The sequence below is a fragment of the Brachyistius frenatus genome, unplaced genomic scaffold (genome assembly GCF_029030835.1).
Source record: "Brachyistius frenatus isolate BFR_SWC_R1_liver_20210118 unplaced genomic scaffold, ASM2903083v1 Contig_6, whole genome shotgun sequence".
NCBI lineage: Eukaryota > Metazoa > Chordata > Actinopteri > Embiotocidae > Brachyistius > Brachyistius frenatus.
Genome location: NW_027210605.1, coordinates 4,586,435 through 4,605,738, shown reverse-complemented (window position 1 = coordinate 4,605,738; position 19,304 = coordinate 4,586,435). Strand labels below are relative to the sequence as shown.

Here is a 19,304-nt window from a genome sequence, read left to right as displayed (position 1 = left end):
ATCTTTATCTCGAAGGGAGGGGAGGAGAGAGAGAGAGAAAGAGAGAGAGAGAGAGAGAGAGAGAGAGCGAGATTAAAAAAAGATTGTCAGTCTGCTTTATGCTCTCTTGGCTGCAGTCTGTCTAAAAACAATACTGACATACCCATATGTACATAGAAAGTGTTTCTGGTTTCTCTCATGCCTCCGCCTTGGCCTCAAAACCATGCAGAAGTTAATATGCGGCTTCAGTCGCACTTGGACAAGTTCAGTTAGCATCTTGAAAAGGGTTTACTTGCTGAGACGCATTTGGAGCTGTAACACAAAATGGAAAATACGTCCAAATTTACCATTGTACTCCTATTACTGGACTCGTGATTTCTAAGCGCTCTGTGTGTCTCTGCTGCTCTGTAGCAACGCTTCCTTTAGTGCTTTATAGTCATGCATCCCTTTTGCTTTCCTTTTAATTCCACTTGCACCAGTTGCATATTCATTCAATAAAGCATTTTATTTGAGCGGGTCAAACGAGTGCTCCCCGTGGTTGAATTCGATTGATTCACCACCGTGTCTTTAATGTTGCTCGCCTGTCATCACTAAATAGATGCGTCCGCCTCAGACACACCCACAGGCTGACTCCTGGACCTGCACACTGCCTCGGGCTGGGGAGGGGAAGCTACTGTCTGGCCGACAGTCACATAGGGAGTACTCGGCTACCCTCTGCAGGCTGCTGGTGGGACTGCTCTTTGGCAAACGCACGAGTGCAAAGTAATTGCATTCCTTTGTAAATGTCACCAATGTAATCCCTATAATTTTGACCAAACGAATTTTTCCTGATCCGCTTCTAAAAGATAAACCCTGTGTGTTTCCCCACTGCTATGGCGGCCCCTGTTTTCTAATGTTTTTTTGGAGAGCATAGTTAATACCCTTTTTGATTGTTTCCACCACTCGAGAAGCATGATGTTATTTTTTTTCTACTTTGAGTGTTATGTATAGTTTATTCAACTTTTAAATCTGTAAATATTTGGGATATGCCCTCAAATTTATCAGACATAGTCCACAACATGTATCTTGCCGTTCTCTTACTATCCAGGCACAGCTGCAGAAGTCTGAATATTTGTGATTATTTATTTCATCCATATCTATCCATATTCACGAGCAGTGCTGTCTTCAGGACTGCATGTTTCAACAGGTTGGTCTACTGCTCCTCTCTCACTTATTCACCCTGCTTTGTTTTCCCTATTCATAAGCTGCTACTACCAGTGCTCTGTTTCTGTTCTGCTTTCCATTAGAATAACAAAAATAGCTTAAAGGGAGTCGGGGTAGCCAACTATTAAGACAAAACTGTAGACAGGATGAGGGGAAAGAAAGGAAAGGAAAACTTTATTTATGTCTGCTAAGTCTTCTGGATGAAAATGTAACGCATTAATGTAAAATGAATGGGGACAGAGGACCAGGAGGGATTGCAAAGGATGGCTTTTGAGCTTATGAATTATTTATGCAGGTGGGATATTTTAAGCCCCCATATCATGTCTGTGAACCATGAGTGGGTGGAGGTACTAGGAGAATGAGAGGAAGTGGAAATCATTTGTGTTTTTTCTCAGTGGTGACTATTATTGTACTTTGCAACACTCTCAAAAGCACACACATACACAACTCTACTTCCCCACGTCAACACATTTTAACATCAGAGAACATATCTCAGCCCTCTTGTGAATGGGTTTGTTTCGGCATGTGGGAAGTGAGATTTTTTGGGGAGTGATGTGTCCAATCTGTCAGTGGTTTTTACAATCTTACTTTCTGTTGCTGAACTGTTGGCTTCTTTCAGCAATACAACCAGCAAGAAAAGTATTCGTGAAATTGCTTTTACTAAAATGCAAGCAAAATAAGAAATATGTCTCATTTAATTCCTTTGTCTTTTGTTATTTTTTTCAGTCTTCATTCAATATAATCATATTTTTAATGGCCGGCTTTCCTCAGAAAGATAATGTGTTTTGGATGTTATATCATCCTTTGTTTTAACAGTATTTAATGCAGTTTGATGCATAAACATTTAAAATGTGAAACAATTAGTTTGTACAGTGGGTACGGAAAGTATTCAGACCCCTTTACATTTTTCACTCTTTGTTTCATTGCAGCCATTTGCTAAAATCAAAAAAGTTCATTTTATTTCTCATTAATGTACACTCAGCACCCTATCTCGAAAGAAAAAAACAGAAATGTAGAAATTTGTGCAAATTTATTAAAAAAGAAAAACTGAAATATCACATGGTCATAAGTATTCAGACCCTTTGCTCAGTATTGAGTAGAAGCACCCTTTTGAGCTAGTACAGCCATGAGTCTTCTTGGGAATGATGCAACAAGCTTTTCACACCTGGATTTGGGGATCCTCTGCCATTCTTCCTTGCAGATACTCTCCAGTTCTGTCAGGTTGGATGGTGAACATTGGTGGACAGCCATTTTCAGGTCTCTCCAGAAATGCTCAATTGGGTTTAGGTCAGGGCTCTGGCTGGGCCAGTCAAGAATGGTCACAGAGTTGTTCCGAAGCCACTCCTTTGTTATTTTAGCTGTGTGCTTAGGGTCATTGTCTTGTTGGAAGGTGAACCTTCGGCCCAGTCTGAGGTCCAGAGCACTCTGGAAGAGGTTTTCTTCCAGGATATCTCTGTACTTGGCCGCATTCATCTTTCCTTCAATTGCAACCAGTCGTCCTGTCTCTGCAGCTGAAAAACACCCCCATAGCATGATGCTGCCACCACCATGTTTCACTGTTGGGATTGTATTGGGCAGGTGATGAGCAGTGCCTGGTTTTCTCCACACATACCGCTTAGAATTAATGCCAAAAGTTCAATCTTGGTCTCATCAGACCAGAGAATCTTATTTCTCATAGTCTGGGAGTCCTTCATGTGTTTTTTGGCAAACTCTATGTGGGCTTTCATATGTCTTGCACTGAGGAGAGGCTTCCGTCGGGCCACTCTGCCATAAAGCCCAGACTGGTGGAGGGCTGCAGTGATAGTTGACTTTGTGGAACTTTCTTCCATCTCCCTACTGCATCTCTGGAGCTCAGCCACAGTGATCTTTGGGTTCTTCTTTACCTCTCTCACTAAGGCTCTTCTTCCACGATTGCTCAGTTTGGCTGGACGACCAGGTCTAGGAAGAGTTCTGGCCGTCCCAAACTTCTTCCATTTAAGGATTATGGAGGCCACTGTGCTCTTAGGAACCTTGAGTGCTGCAGAAATTATTTTGTAACCGTGGCCAGATCTGTGCCTTGCCACAATTCTGTCTCTGAGCTCCTTGGACAGTTCCTTCGACCTCATGATTCTCATTTGCTCTGACATGCACTGTGAGCTGTAAGGTCTTATATAGACAGGTGTGTGCCTTTCCTAATCAAGTCCAATCAGTTTAATTAAACACAGCTGGACTCCAATGAAGGAGTAGAACCATCTCAAGGAGGATCAGAAGAAATGGACAGCATGTGAGTTAAATATGAGTGTCACAGCAAAGGGTCTGAATACTTATGACCATGTGATATTTCAGTTTTTCTTTTTTAATAAATTTGCACAAATTTCTACATTTCTGTTTTTTTCTGTCAACATGGGGTGCTTAGTGTACATTAATGAGAAATCAAATGAACTTTTTTGATTTTAGCAAATGGCTGCAATGAAACAAAGAGTGAAAAATGTAAAGGGGTCTGAATACTTTCCGTACCTACTGTATGTAATACTGCGAATACATTGAAAGTAAATATAATTTCATTGATTTGTTTTTGTAAGGAAACACAGATGCATTGTAGCAAAGGTGCCAAGCTTTCTATACAGCTCTTCAGTAGTTCACAAATAAACAGAATTATGAGGTCAGTATGTGAAGAGATTGTTAAGCGTCCATATGGACAGCAGGGGGCAGAAAGGATAATCTTAAAGTACAGAATGACTGAGAGTGAGGCTTTGTAAACTATTGTCTGTCCATTCTGCCAATAGAAATCCACATTTAAGTGATTATTGAAGTGTCCTGCAGTCAGACTTAGTTCAAACCTTTCAAAACTAGTGTTAAGCAGAAAAAGTCCTGATGAGTGTGTTCTTACTTTGAAGTACAGTCACGACCCCCACTCGGTTTTACTTCTTCAGGTTATTATGGAAGCAGTAAGGTTTCCAGATGTGGAGCTATCTGACACATAGTGGAGTTCTGTTAAACCTTTATTTATTTCTCTTTTTACTAAGATACGAGTGTCTTCTTTTGTCAAACTCTCACTCGTAGGTGACAGAGAGGGATTTTATTCTGCCGTCTTCGCAGAAGTTGTCTCAAGTATTGTTTCTGTATTTTCGACAGTGCTGGTTGCCTGTTTATGCAGTAGTGTGTATTAGATGTATTCCTTTACTCCTTTACAACTCTCATTGTGTACTTAGTGCTTCATGTTTGTTTTGCATCCACAAATGTAATTTTGTTTGTGGCTGATATAAAGGCAGATGGAATGCAGAAAGAGACATCATGGCTGAAAATATTAGTATAATGTTTAATTTATGCTCATAGGGAATATGTCCTTCTCCATATACAACTCTATGTCATAAATGGAGCTAATTACTATTTCATGAAAGCCAACTGCAGAAATGAGATTCAATAAAGAATTCAATACAAAAATTCTACATAAGTCTTGAAATTACTCACTCTTCTCAAATAAATGTATACTTTATGTGTACATCTTCAAATAATGTGAAAGGTCAGTCATTTTAAATAGTGAATATTAACACATTAAGTAATCTAAAAATCAACTTGCTATAAGGTAGGTAGGTAGGTAGGTAGGTATATACTTTATTAATCCCCGAGGGGAAATTTTTTCGCCACAGCAGCATACATACAGGAGCAATAATAGAAACAATAGAATAAAATAATAATAGAATAGAATAATATAATAGAAAAGCTAGTAAATAATAAATAAATTATTTTAAAAAAAATAAAAAAAAATGCTAGTAATTACTATAGATATGGAGTACTATATACAATATATACAGTATAGGATATAAATGTATCGTAAATAAAATGCATTTTAACAGACAATATTGAAGATCAGCGCCTTGCTGTGTTAGACTATAAGTGTAGGTAAATGATGGAGCGCAGCCTTTAGAATGTAGGCCAAATTCATAAATCTATTCAGCTCATTAAACACATTGACAGGCTGAAGCTCCCCAGTGGCGCTCTTTTTTTTCTTCTCATGTCCACCTTCTCCTCTCTCAAAATCGAACCCTTCTCTCATTCCCCCCCCCCTCCATTATTCACTCCTTATTTCAACCCTTCATCATCCCTGCATCTGATCTTGTAACTTTTTTGACATGTTTAAATATATATGTCTTTTTTACCCTCCATTGTTGAAATAATATTATCAATTTAAATTTGTTCTGAGTGTCCAACAAAAACATCTTGGTCCTTCCTATTATGAATATAAAATGCACAGTTCAGTGCTCTGACTGTTTAACTAGAGCAGGGGTGTCAAACTCATTTTAGTTAAGGGGCCACATACTACCCACTTTCATCTCAAGTGGGCCAGACCACTAAATTCATAGCATAATAACGACAATATTTCTCTATGTTTAAATCATTGGTGAATGTTTTTGGATGATAAACCCTATTTTAAGGTCTTTCTACAATAAACTAGAAACATAAAGACCAAAAACTCAGACATCAGCCCCCTGTTTATCTACCTGGGCTCTCCTCTGCAGATTCCCTAACAGCAAGCACTGCTGCCTGTGGCAATGAGCGCTTCTGCCTCCAGAGCAGACATCACATTTACGCTGTTTTTGAAGCAATTACTGGATCGATTAAAAAAAATTACAAAATGTTTGTACTCATAAACCTCCATATTCTCATAGAAATGCAATTTATGTCTTTCTGTAATTTTCACACTTAGCAAAGTCATCCGGCGGGCCGAGCTGGACCTCCTGGCGGGCCGGATCCGGCCCGCGGGCCGTATGTTTGACACCCCTGAAACCTACTGCTATTAATAGGGGAGGTAAATATAGGGGGCTTACACTACTGGGACCAGAGTGATGAAAAAAGGGCTTCCCCTCCTACACAAACACACACACACACACACACACACACACACACACACACACACACACACACACACACACACACACACACACACACACACACACACACACACACACACACACACACACACACACAAATGTACACCTGAGCCCAGAGTACGTACACAGGCTTTCTCTTTGGAAGCCGATGTGCTATAAAGAAAGTTCAAGTTGACAGTTTATTAAGTGAGCTGTGTATTAGGTTATAAATCAGCTCATACTGCAATGGGTAAATGTTCCCAGCATGTAAGGCATTCCCATGGCATGTTGTATATTGCCTCATACAACATACAAACACAAGTGCACTTGTGTCCATTAGAATGACAACCTAATGGAAAGAGCAAACGGGAAAACTTATCAGGAATATAGTGTATAAATGTTATTATTTTTCTAGCGGGGACTAAATCAAATGTTAATCAAATTGGACTTAAGAGAGAACAACCTCACACACATTGTTCGATGAGATAAACCACAGATGTGTGATGTGATTAGAATATTGGGCTCAAAGTTAACTTGATAAAAGCTCTTTTTTTGTTGTTGTACAGAGCTGACCAAAAAATGATATGTGGAACAATACCCATCAGTTTTCTAGAAGGCAGCTTGCTGTCCTTTGCTGACATACGGGAACCCAGACAACTGACACGTGCAGAGGGAGCATTATACTCCTCCCAATATATGTCTGGGAGGAGAATCAGATCACCCAATGCGCATTACTTTGGTGCTTAGAGCTGCTGGAGAGGGAGAGAGACGAACACAAGGGAAGATGTGTGGGAAATGAAATGTGAGAGGGGGAAGTGATAGAGAGGGAAAGCGCGAAAAAAAAAAAAAGAAAAAAAAAAAAAGACTCAGTTATGAGAGCAGAAGGGTAAGACAACACAAGGAGAGACAAACCAGTGTCACACTATACTAAATGGCAATGATACAGAGAAATGTTTGTTCTTGTCCCCACTATGTGTTGAACCAGGAGTCAAGAGCCTTTTGCTCTCCACGCTCTCTTCCTCGCTCTCTTTGCCTCACTTCCGTCCTGGCTGGTTTTATAAATAGGTCACTTTGCTTTCCCAGTAATCCAGAGAGAGCATAAGATTCACTTAAGGGGAGAAGTGGGACACAAAACCATTTAGGAGGTGAGGGTTGATAGTTGATTCTAATATACCTTCTGTAATGGACATGAGAGCAGCCGTTCCAGTGGTGCTTTCATCAGTTTAAACTGCATATTAATCGTATTTGTTTTCTTTCTCGTAGCTTTATTCTTGTTGCATTAAGAGCACCAAAGAAGGACGTAACCTGTTGTATACTGTATGCTTGACTGCGCTAGGTTTTAACAGAGTGAGTTGTTGGAATTCATGTAAACAGTCACAGACTTCGTATTTGAGCAATCAATATAAAGTATATTGTTATGGTGAAAAACATCAAAAATAGACTACCAGCTGGAGGTTATCATAAAGACGTTATTATTGATATTATCAGACCATTATTATTCATAACAGCTTTATAATTTACAGTCATTTTAATTAATTAAAGTAACTCACCATATAGTTTTTTATTTACTGGTTAGTTTATATTGATTGGACATTATTGTGAAGGGCATGGCAGGCATTCAGATCCATATTTCCTTTGTGTAATACACAGTTTGCTTCTTGGTTCAGACTTTTCCGTACAATGGTCGAGAATAACAATCATCATACATATAGCTGAAAATAGACTACCTTAAGTAGGGACAGCAAGACAGTCAAGGACCTGAGGATGATTTTAGTTTTAATGAACTCATATTTGCGATTGGCAAATAGTCAAATGTTGTTGTGGGGGTAAATAAGACATTTATGACAGAGTCAATCTGACCAAGGCCTGCATGTGTGTTTTCATCAAACCTCAGTTCCTGCACAGCGAGGCTCAAACACGAGCCAATGATGACATTCAAATATAAAAACATAGTGAAAAAAAACAAACAACAGATCTATTTTACAGTGTCTGATGACACAAATAAGTTAAAGTTCTCATAGAAATTATATATCTATAGATATATATCTATATATATATATTGAATTCTTAATATGCTTCCTTTCTTAATTCACACATCTTATAAACCATAAGAGATAATTCATCTACTATGCAATGTTAGATGCATGGGTTAGTTCAGCAAGCATACACCACAATTCCCTACTACAAAGGAATCTGTACATGGCAGAAGCTTGTTTTAAAGCTGAAGCTTTAGGCATTTTAAGACATCATTGAAAGCAGCTCAAACTCTTAAATACATTTACATGACGACAGGTGTATAAACCCAGCAGCAGCAGGTTTAAGTCCATTGCGGCCTTGATGTTTGATAAAGCCACAGGTAAGCTGTCTGTCCTGACAGCAGACGTGTCCATAAAGATTACTGTTCCCAGGCAGTGTACGTGTACACGTGTTCGTACACATGCTGTATGTGTTCAAATGCCTGGCGTGTTTGTGTTGCTGAATATGGCAAAGATGTGGTTTCCATGGTTCAGATCCTGATGCGGCATCCTGTTGGTTTCTCCTGGAGAGTGTTTTTATCTAGACAGAGTGTCACTTCAATTATGTGCTTGGTAACGAGAGCAGAAAAGACGTCAGTCCAGGCCAAACTTACAGTGACATAGGTGTTCCAGTACACGAGAACATTTGAGAGAAATACAAGTACACATCGGAGTAAAAAGCATAGATGGGTGTGGGCAGTGTTATCTTACTTTCATGATCACTTTTTCCTTCACAACCTTTTCTCTCCTTCCTTCTATTTCCTCCCTTTGATTTCCGGTAACTGCTCTGAAGTCAACACATGCTCGTATCTTTCATCACAAAAGAGTGTGGCACGACATTCCTTTCATTTTTCTTTGTTTGGTATACTATATGATTGTGTTGAATCTTATACACAGTGCACAGGCTGTAAACAGTGTGCTAAGATGAGTTAGAAACACAGAGCACCATTGTCCGTCTGGCCTGGATTCAAGAAGAGCAGTGTTTGAGAAAACCGCTACCACCTTTATGTCTAAAAGCTACACACTCAGCCTGTGTGCATCTAAAAGCTCTCCATTTCTTTTACAAACTTTCTCATTTTTACTCTCTCTCTCTCTCTCTCTCTCTCTCTCTCTCTCTCTCTCAGACACACACTTGTACAGACAACACTACACATTGAGCGTGATGGACCTGTATATCAGAGATAGCGGTACTCAGACAGTTCCTTGGAGCATTATGATGCACTTGGCTGAGCAAAAACTCAGCCAAGCTGACTGACCAACCATAAGTCTCTGCATCCGTTGGGCTGGCAGCAGATAGTGGCTGTTGTTGTGCTTTCATTATGAGATACAGTTACTGGGTTGTGACTCCAAAAAACTGTAAAGACTATAAAAATCAAGGGAGCGGGACAAGTTAACATCTGAACTGTGGTTGGTAGGTTTAGGAATCCCTGATCTGGAGCAAGCATGACTTTTAACTCGCATCTCACCACGCTATGTTTTCTATACCTTCCCTGTGTTCTCTCATGTTTAACCTGCTTACTCTTCCTTACTCTAATGATGGCTAACCAGCCCCTCCAGGATTTCGCTGAGTTCTTTTGTGATTGTTGCAGTCGAAAATGCTCGATTTTGTGGCGGATTTTCACAAAAATTGTGCTGGAATTTGTGGCATTTTCTTTTTTTTTTTTCATAAAATTGCGGGAATTAGAAACATTTGTATTTTATTTTTAACTACCTGATAGAGGAATACATATGTATTCACTTCCTTTGATAATAATTTTGCTGCAAATCACATTTATTGAACTTAGAGAACCATGGGGCTCAAAGTTACAAAAAAACCCTCCTAAAAGTGCCAAAGCTTTAGTCTGTGACTGTAATATAGAATACAAGGACTGCATCAGGTGTCAAAATAAGAGCTTTAGATGCTGTTAAATAAATGTTAATTCAACACATAGGCCTACTGAGTGCACAAAAACAAAGTGCAGTCTCTTACAACTTGATGTGTTTATAATTTTTTGTAGCATACAGTAATATGTAATCACTTAATTCAAAAATTTTATTGTGAAGGCCACACTTTCCGCAAACCCGGCTAGTTCCTTTTTTTCCGGTTTGCTCTGGTGCGCAGTGTTTTGTGAGGAGTTATTTGTGTTAATAATGGACGTTTTGTCTGAAAAGACCTATTTTATGCCGTAATACTTTCAGCACACCTTGTGCTGACGACATTTTTTGTGGAGAAAACGCGGGAATTAAAAAAAAATTGCTCCTGCAAATATTGCAGCGTTTGCTTGAATCTGCGCTAATTATTGCGATCGCAAGATCGCGTTTTCCTGGTGGGACCTGCTAACAAATCTCATGGACACACAACCCTCTCTTGGTAATACCACATTGTTTGCAACACATGCCATATAGTTCAGTTTGCTTCTTAAAATGTTATTCATACCATGCTACGATGATTACTTTAAAGGACATGCAGCTCTACAAAAGCGGAATAGCATCTGTTTGATTCCAAGGACACGTAGCCGAGGAACCGCTTTATAAAGGTCAAATGGATTGTTGAAATGACAGCTGAAATTGCTTCAGTACAAAAGCTTCAAATATTACTGAGACAAAATGAATGTCTTTAGAAAAGAAAACATTATAATATGTGGTGGCACAAAGCAAAATGACCGGAGAATATTTTGTTGTTTTGAACTTGTTTAAGTGGCAAGCAAAGTTTCCTATTTTTGTTATATTGTTTAAGAGGAGGAGATATAAGGGGAAGTAGGCTTAAATGATGTAGCAGTTGGATCAAATTCATCATATTTACCACTATTGCTAATGAACTCCTGGTTGTCACAAACAAGCTTATCGTAGGCTTAAAGTTTGACATGGCTACGTATCACTTCACCAGCAAGCCTTAAGAATACACAGCTCACATTGCTGGTATGACAATAGAAGGACCTTAAAAGTCATGGTTTATCACTGAGCTCTTTCTTTGGTTAAATCATTTTTTTTTTTAAATCTGTAATTTTGAGCTTTCAGGGTTAATACCAAAACAGACATTACCTGTACATCAGACGAGCTAACTTTGCTGCCGCAAGTCCTAAACTGAGTGGACGTTCACTTGAAACAAAACTAGAAACAAAATCTCACCTATTTGCCCTTTAATCTCATGTTATCTACTTCTACAAACATGGAATGCTATGAAGTCAAGAACAGCAACTTGTATGCTGGGCAGTGGTGTCAAACTGAACACTTCTAATTGTATGTCTGTGTCAGACCCGAGCGGCAGCTGAAGACACTTAAAAGTACACTTAAGAAGACGGAGAAATAGGCACTCATTCAAGATACTACAAAAAAAACCATTCCCTCTTTCCTTCCTTCTACATTTGGCGTTTAAACCATAAAAAATATGTGAGAAGCACACAATCATCATACATTAATCATATTACTAAAATAAACATCCATTACAACAAATCAAAGGAACACATAAAAATAAACAAACAAGACATTCACTCTGTTTCGATAGACATTTCCTTTGTTCACCTGCCCGTCTGCATTGGTTAGAGACAAAAAAGGCAGAGTCTTGGCAAGTGTCTGCATACAGACTGTAAATCCACTTGAGCTTCATCAAGAAGAAATGGCAGGAAAAGAACGTGGTTTGCTGTTGTGGTCCAAAATTACAGCACAGCACAGTCGGTCTCTACAGAGCCCACGAGCTTGTGCTAGACAAGAGCTAGTGAGGGCAGAGGGGCGAACGCCAGAGCACTCAGGCTCTTTCTCGTGGCAGAGAAAGCAACAAATTACCATTTGGTCAAAAGCATATTAGCATCACTCGCTCTCTGTCCTTCTGTCTGTTGCTCAGTTCAGTGTTCCCCTGACAGAAGAGCTGTGATCTTGGTCATTTTGTGTTTCTCTGAGTCAGGACCTTGGCAGTTACAGCAGCAGATTATGAAGTTGTTCACGAATGCTGATAATATGGCCCGTTGTAATCACGTTAGTAAGTTACATTTTTAAGTTTGAGCAAGAAGGTAGAAACTAGTGGTCCCATTATGTTGTTAATATTGATTATTACCATTAAGGCTACTATTTGGCTACTGTTGCAAGCAGGACAACTACTGTCACAAAGGTAAGACTAACTCCATGCAGACAATAACAATGCCCTAAATAAGACAGATGGCAGTTCTATGATATGCACTGATAGGTCCATATTGGGAGGACATGAGATCCTCTCCATGTTAATCTCACTCCTCTGCTCTGTACTCCCATACTGGGTGCCATACGTTGGTCACAGGGAGTGACCTTCATCCTCCCGCTACGGTCTTTTTGATCCCAGCAGACGTTCACCGTCTACAGTAGCTCACATTATACATCTGTACGCATCTTAGTGATGTTAACATAGTTAGTGTTGGCCAGGGTGCAGTTTCCGGTTTTCACACCCTCTGGTCTGAAGTCCTCAGTGCTGTGGTTCACAGCCTCCTGGATCTCTACATAGTCAGACTTGCTGAGAGTGGATCCACTGCCGCTTCGACCGCTCTTCTTCAGGTCATCGCCTGAGCTGGCTTTAGGCACACTTGGGATATTCAAGTACTGTGCCTGTTCCTCACCCTCTGTCTCTCTGTGGTAGAAGTAGTTGAAGTTTGACACAATGACAGGTACAGGCAAGGCAATAGTCAGCACACCAGCAATCGCACAGAGAGACCCCACAATCTTGCCTCCAATAGTTGTCGGGACCATGTCTCCGTAGCCAACAGTGGTCATGGAAACTACTGCCCACCAAAAGGCCTCAGGGATGCTGCTGAACTGGGAATGTGGCTCGTCTGCTTCAGCGAAATAGACAGCGCTAGAGAAGAGGATAACACCGATAAACAGGAAGAAGATGAGGAGGCCCAGCTCCCGCATACTGGCCTTCAGAGTCTGCCCTAAGATCTGGAGCCCCTTAGAGTGACGTGAGAGTTTGAAGATACGAAACACCCGAACTAGACGAATGACGCGGAGAATGGCCAAAGACATGGCCTGTTGGCCTGCCTGGCTGTCCTCTGGCCTCTCTGCTAGCTCTGTGCCCAGGGTGATGAAGTAAGGGATGATCGCCACAATATCAATGATGTTCATGATGTTTCCAAAAAATCCAGCTTTGCTTGGGCAGGCAAAGAACCTTACCAGGAACTCAAAAGAGAACCAGATGATGCAGAGTGTCTCTACAATGAAGAAAGGATCAGTAAAATATGGTGAGGTGTGATAGGTAGAGGTGGTGTTCGACGTGGGCTGGAATGGATAATTGTACATCTCCTCATCTTCATTTCGGAAAACTGGCAGTGTCTCCAGACAGAAGCTTACAATAGATATAAGAATTACCATGACAGAGATGATGGCAATGACGCGAGCTGGACCTGAGCTCTCTGGGTACTCAAACAGAAGCCACACTTGTCTCTGAAACTCATTCTCTGGCAGTGGCCGCTCCTCTTCCTTTATGAAACCTTCGTCCTCCCTGAAGATCTCCATAGCCTCCTCACCCAATTCATAAAACCGGATCTCCTCAGAAAAAATGTCCAGGGTCACGTTAACAGGCCGTCGCAGTCTCCCTCCAGACTGGTAATAATACAGAATAGCATCAAAACTCGGTCGATTCCGGTCGAAAAAGTACTCATTCCGCAGAGGATCAAAATACCTCATCCGTTTTTTCGGATCGCCAAGAAGCGTCTCTGGAAACTGGGAGAGTGTCTTCAGCTGCGTTTCAAAGCGCAGGCCTGAGATGTTAATGACGACCCTTTCGCAGCACTCGTGGTCCGGCTCTGGGTCGTACTGGTCATGAGGCTGACCTGGATGTGCTGCTGCCTCATCGGCGGGGTCGCTGGTAGCAACCGTCATAGTGGAGGGAGACGGGACCTGCAGCTTTCAGACAGGGTGGGGCCACGTTGGGCCACGAGGAGGTAAAGGGTCCACACCCTTGTGGGTTCTGGTACAGGCGATCTGCCTGCTAAACCTGGAGGACAGGGACAGAAAGCAGAACGAGGCTGCAACATTAATGTGATTACCATTATTCTCCATATTGCACTTTGTATGAGTAAGAAAACTTCCACTTTCAAGCTGATTCATTCATTTGGATTTGAAGCATGCATGTACTTGTATTCTCTGGCATATATCTGATCCATTTATTTTTTATTACACGTAATATCTCATTAAAATTATCAGTATTTTCCAAAACGTATGTGTTATTTCAAGGCCTTCCAGCAAACAGACAAGAGCAGAGCTGTTGAAAATGACAAGTGGGATTGATGGGGGGGGGGGGGGGGGGGGGGCTGAACCATCTGAGCTCATTGGCTCCATTGTGTCTATGTGTATTAGGTTATGAGTTCTCTCTCATATGAGCACAGTGCAGGATCAATATGCCAGCCAGTAATACTGTATCCACTCTCACAGGGTGCAATTACAACCAACAAATCTTATTATAAGCTGAGTGCTCCATACATCTCTGAGATGATTTTTTTTTTTCTGTGTGATGTGACCAACATTCCATCCTAAAGCTGTGACAAAACTTCATCAAGTCACTCATCAAATTAATAGTTTACCAGTAGACTATTTTTAAGGATATTTGTCATTAAGTGCCAATTTGATAAGTATTTAGTGAACTTCATAGTCCACTGCAAAATATATTACACTGAGCCCATTTCAGGTCGCACTATTTTAGTTTAGAGACTCGGGTAGTAAAAGCAGCAGCATCTGAATAAAAATCAAACGCTCCTACCTATGTGCTCTGGCACTTAAGGCTTGTTTAGAGGCTGTGTCCTCTGGTGGTGATGCGTAACGGGCCCACAGAAGCAGAGGTGTCCGGTCCAAAGTCAGTGCCCTCGGTCAGAACAGCTCCTTTCTGTCAGTCATATATCACCCGAAGCTCCGGCTCTGCAGCAAAGGCGGCAGTGGGAGTGGTAGAGGGGACAACGCGTGAGGATGCAAGAGTGACCTCCCTCGCCTCAGTGACCGGCAGATAGGCTACATGTTGTGATGCAGCTACGTATAGCTACAGGTTGAGGCTGGCTGAGGGCGGCGATGGTGGGTGGGAAAGTGATTTTCGTTAAGGCTAATCTTACAATGCTGACGTCAGTAAAATTTGACACCCATTCTTAAGAACAATATGCCGCCGGCGGCAACAACAACAACAACAACAGCAAAGGTAATCCTTCTAGCCTGGTGTCTGCAGATACACTTATTGAGCAGGGGAGGGGGCTGGGGGCGCTCCTGACAGCATTTCTACACGGAGGCACCCATGCTTCAGCAGATCTCATCTCAGGCGAAATCACCTGTTTGATCCATAAACAGGTTCCGCCTTAAGGATTCGGCATCTGAGTGTTTTATCCCGTTGATTGTTATTTTTCAAATGCATAACAACGTAAATTCAACCATCGTCTTTTCCTGATAGGGAATATCCATACGAATACACCAATGATGCACAATAGTAACAAACGGAGGCTGATATTCAAAACCCATTCCATGGAATAACGCAGTCCTCTGATGGCGTTTCTAACAGGTGAAAAGCTGTTGGTCATGAATTTGAGACAAAGCAGCGAAGTTCATGCATTGGGATATTCAAACATTAAATGGAAATGTTGTAGCTGATTGGCAAGCGCGAGTGAGTTTGGAGGGGCAGGTGCCAGACATGCTCAAGCAATTAGCAGCCCTATCCTGCGTGGATCATAGATAACCACAACAGACTCCATGCACTAAACAAAGCAGCATAGCATTATCTGTCGGACTACAGCATTATTTCAGAAAGGCTCGTGGCATGCAGGAATTCACCGCGATTCTCTTGGTGCGCAGACGCGCGTATTTTTTTTTATCCAGTTTGTCTCTTCTTAAAAGGTGCCGTGAGGTCGTTCGTCTATTCCTTAATATCTGTCCTTCTTCCCCTTAATCTGTCCAGCGGCTGTCATCTCATCACGACTAACTGTTTTTGAGCTGCCGGCTCTCGCCGTGTCTGTCATATTTCACCATAATTCACCATAGTTGAGATGCGTGGGCTGCAGTTGGGCATTGCAGCGCATACTAAAAGCTTCTTGTGCGCCTCGCCCCATCCCTCTGCTCTCCCCCTTCCCCGACACTCCTGTCCTCACTGTTTCACATTAAAGAGGAAGCATCGCCCACCACAGGGAGAAAACGTCTTTCAACAAAACGAGCGCCAGAATAGCGAGACAAAACAGCATTTAGGGGTAGAAACTGACAAAAAAATTTAAGGAAAAATAAGGAATACATTTTCTTAAAATGTTTTAACTTAGCTGCACTAGATGTAACTTGACATACATGCCCACAAATTAAGCAAATTAGGTCTGACACAAAGATATAGAGAAAATAAATATAGCCTTAAGAATTCAATCATATGTTTTTCCTTTGGTCTGAGAGCATATCATGGAAAAACTACAAAAATATGAACAGCTGGGAACATCTTCCAAACTAAAAAAAAAAAAGGCTATAAATGTAGGGAATGAAGGATTAAGAGCTATCAACTGCAATATCTGTGACCCCTGTTAACAGAGCACTAGAATCAGTATGCCGGAGCCACTCTAGTAACCCAATGACTCCTTGTTATCATCATTTTCCATCTTATGGTTTGAGCACTTTACTGGGTGTGTACAGTCTTGAATTGCTGTTGGCAGTGCCCCTGTGCGTGTGTGAGAATAATTTATTTGTTTGTTTTCATACATTGTTTGTTTATACTATGTGCCCTAGTAGGTTTGAGCAGTGTGAGTAAAATGTCTGTGCCACCAGAGGTAACAGTGGCAGGTGCAAGAATAGTTTGCTAAGTTCTTCATTACGCCCCAATCATTTACAGAGCAGCATATTACATCACCGTCCACTAATTACTGCCCTGGACTACCAAGCACATGCAGAAACACACTCACACACACACAGAGGACCGACGCTAAAAGCTTTTAATGCACTCACAAAGTGGATGAAATTCATACCATTCCAACGATTATGATACAGTCAAATTAACTGGGGAGGCTTTCCTTCAGACAGTCTTCCCCTGCCTTCTTTCCTTAGCTGCTTGAAAGTGGGCCAGGTGAAAACCCAGATTTGTCTTCAGGTAGAGAGCAGGAACTGCACATAAAAGAAGAAGAGACAACTCCACAACTCCCGAGGGAACACATAAGAAATACTATATTTCCTCCATCCATGCATGTTTTCTCTTTGCTCTGCCATTCTCTATTCCACCCAAGGACAGGTTCAACGGGATGTGTAATCCTACTCCAATCAAAGTGTCAAAATACTGATTAAGATGATGACATGGGGCCACAGGGACTAAAGCAGTAGCACATTCTGCACAGAGCTGATAACAAGTTTGTGGCTCTGGTTGAAGGTCTCAATGAGGAGCTATTGACACTTTTACATAAGCAGTCTGATTGATGCGCAGGAACTATTAAATCCTCTTTGTCTGTGAATGTACATGAAGAGGGTCCATTTCTAAAAGCAGTGCAGTTGAGAGTCCAGTTACCAATAACCAGTGCTGGATGTCAGTAGCCTAATGATTTATCATCCACTACCACATTCACAGCAATTATCTTTAACAGTTTTACTTGCAGGATGGGGACGAGGGCACTTAAAGAAGGTCATGGGAAATGGGATTCAGTTGGTTGGGAATGAGAAAGGGTTGAGTCATGTCCTTTATTGATTGTAATGTTTAAACTATTTCACGTTTACATTTTTAATACACTGGCAATGTTTATTGTAAGAATTCAGTTTTGTAAACCACAATCACAATATTTTCTTTAACCAAATATAAGCAACTGATTTTACTTTACTAACCTAAATGATACTGTAACCTCCCAAATAAATGATCATCATTCATGACTGTCTGACTTCATATCCAGTATATACTTAATACACATGGTATAAATGCTTGTATATTACTGCCACACGGTTTACACAAGAGTTTTGACAGCCCAAAGCCCTTCCACATTTTAAATAGTCAGTCTTTTCTCCAGTTCCCTCTCACCTTCAGGTTGTGCCAAGTGTGAACAGAATAGGACCATTGATTCTGTTTTGTGTTCAGCCGAGCAGACCCAGTGGACCCTCACAGAGAAAGGCGTTTCAATTATTGACCCCACATGATTGCAATAACCATGTCAGAGCTTTTTTCACCATATGAAACATGTTTTAATCTGGCATTTTTTGGATTGTAAATCTTTGTGTAGTGAAGACATTCCTGCTGTCTTGTTTCGTTTGAGGTATACTGTAAGAAAACAACCCATGGAAATACGAGTAATGTCCTGACAGAAAATGAAGAGTCCCTTTTCCATAAAGTTTGAGGACATTTTCCTCAACCCGAAAATGGAAAAATTCTGGAAAGATTTACATTATATCCTCTGCAGCATTCAAGGACACTTCTGTTCATCCCATAATGGAAAATTACCGTTATATCCCTCTGCGTGGACATTTGAAAGTGTCTATGAAAAGAACTGAGAGTTCATATGTTTTATTGAAAATGTATAATTATTAAAATGTTAAACTAGAGTGCTGACAGACACATGGTTCCAGTTCCCTCTCTTACTTACACCCGAGTTGGCGAGGCTAACACCTAAGCTAGGTCAACACTAGTCAACCACAGCCTCACCTGACCGAGCAATTTCTCGGTTGAGATCATCCCATAAGAATAATGTGTCAGCACCACCGCTGCTGTTGACTGTTGAAGGCATAAAACTGACCTAGAAACACCAGCACTGCACTTTATATATTTGATCACAAATGTTCAACAACGCCACTTCAGCCATACGCCGCCTGCTTGAAACTATCTGCTCACCTTTCTGTAAACCGCATTGCCAAGAGTCATGTTTACCAAAGTGAGGACACAGTCGCATTTCCCTTAAGCGAATATCAACTAATCGTTTTGTGCAGTGTCTTCGGGATCAGAAAAGCCCAGTACAGATTTACAGTTGGTCAAAACAGTGCCAAACTTTATGTTAACTTGGTAGGAATGGGTTGTGTTTTACAAGAACTTGCCACGGTAGCCTGTCATGTCATAAACTGGTGTTCACCAGTTAGATGACTAGCAAGCCCAACTTTGGAAACCCAAAACAGAAGGCTAACTTTAGCATTTGTACTAATAGTCACTGGACAGACAGCCTCTGGCTAAAACTGGGGCGAGCATAACTCTGCCCGACATCCACTAAAGTCAAGTGTAAGTAATGGCAAAACGTAAATTACTGGGTTCTCACTCCCGCAATGCATTATGTATTCATAAAGAACAGATACAAATCTGTGAAAAATGTGTACATATAGTTCCTCCATATTAACACGGTACATTGGAGCG

General features: G+C 41.1%; 1 protein-coding gene across 2 annotated transcripts; it reads right to left on the bottom strand.

Moving 5' to 3' along the window:
* Window positions 1-7,481: 7,481 nt before the first annotated feature.
* kcna2b (potassium voltage-gated channel, shaker-related subfamily, member 2b) lies at window positions 7,482-16,064 on the bottom strand. 2 transcript variants are annotated; one of them, XM_069687353.1, is made up of 3 exons: window positions 15,797-16,064; window positions 14,748-14,902; window positions 7,482-13,985 (listed from the first exon to the last, which is right to left on the bottom strand). In XM_069687353.1, exon 3 carries the CDS (start codon window positions 13,868-13,870, stop codon window positions 12,368-12,370), a length of 1,503 nt encoding a protein of 500 aa, XP_069543454.1. In that variant the 5' UTR covers window positions 13,871-13,985; window positions 14,748-14,902; window positions 15,797-16,064; the 3' UTR covers window positions 7,482-12,367. The 2 variants fall into 2 exon arrangements, with proteins under 2 accessions (XP_069543454.1, XP_069543463.1); XM_069687362.1 differs by lacking the exon at window positions 14,748-14,902.
* Window positions 16,065-19,304: the final 3,240 nt, after the last annotated feature.

Excerpts from the sequence above, each read along its gene's own strand:
- kcna2b (XM_069687353.1), bottom strand. The coding sequence starts at position 13,870 with ATGACGGTTGCTACCAGCGACCCCGCCGATGAGGCAGCAGCACATCCA.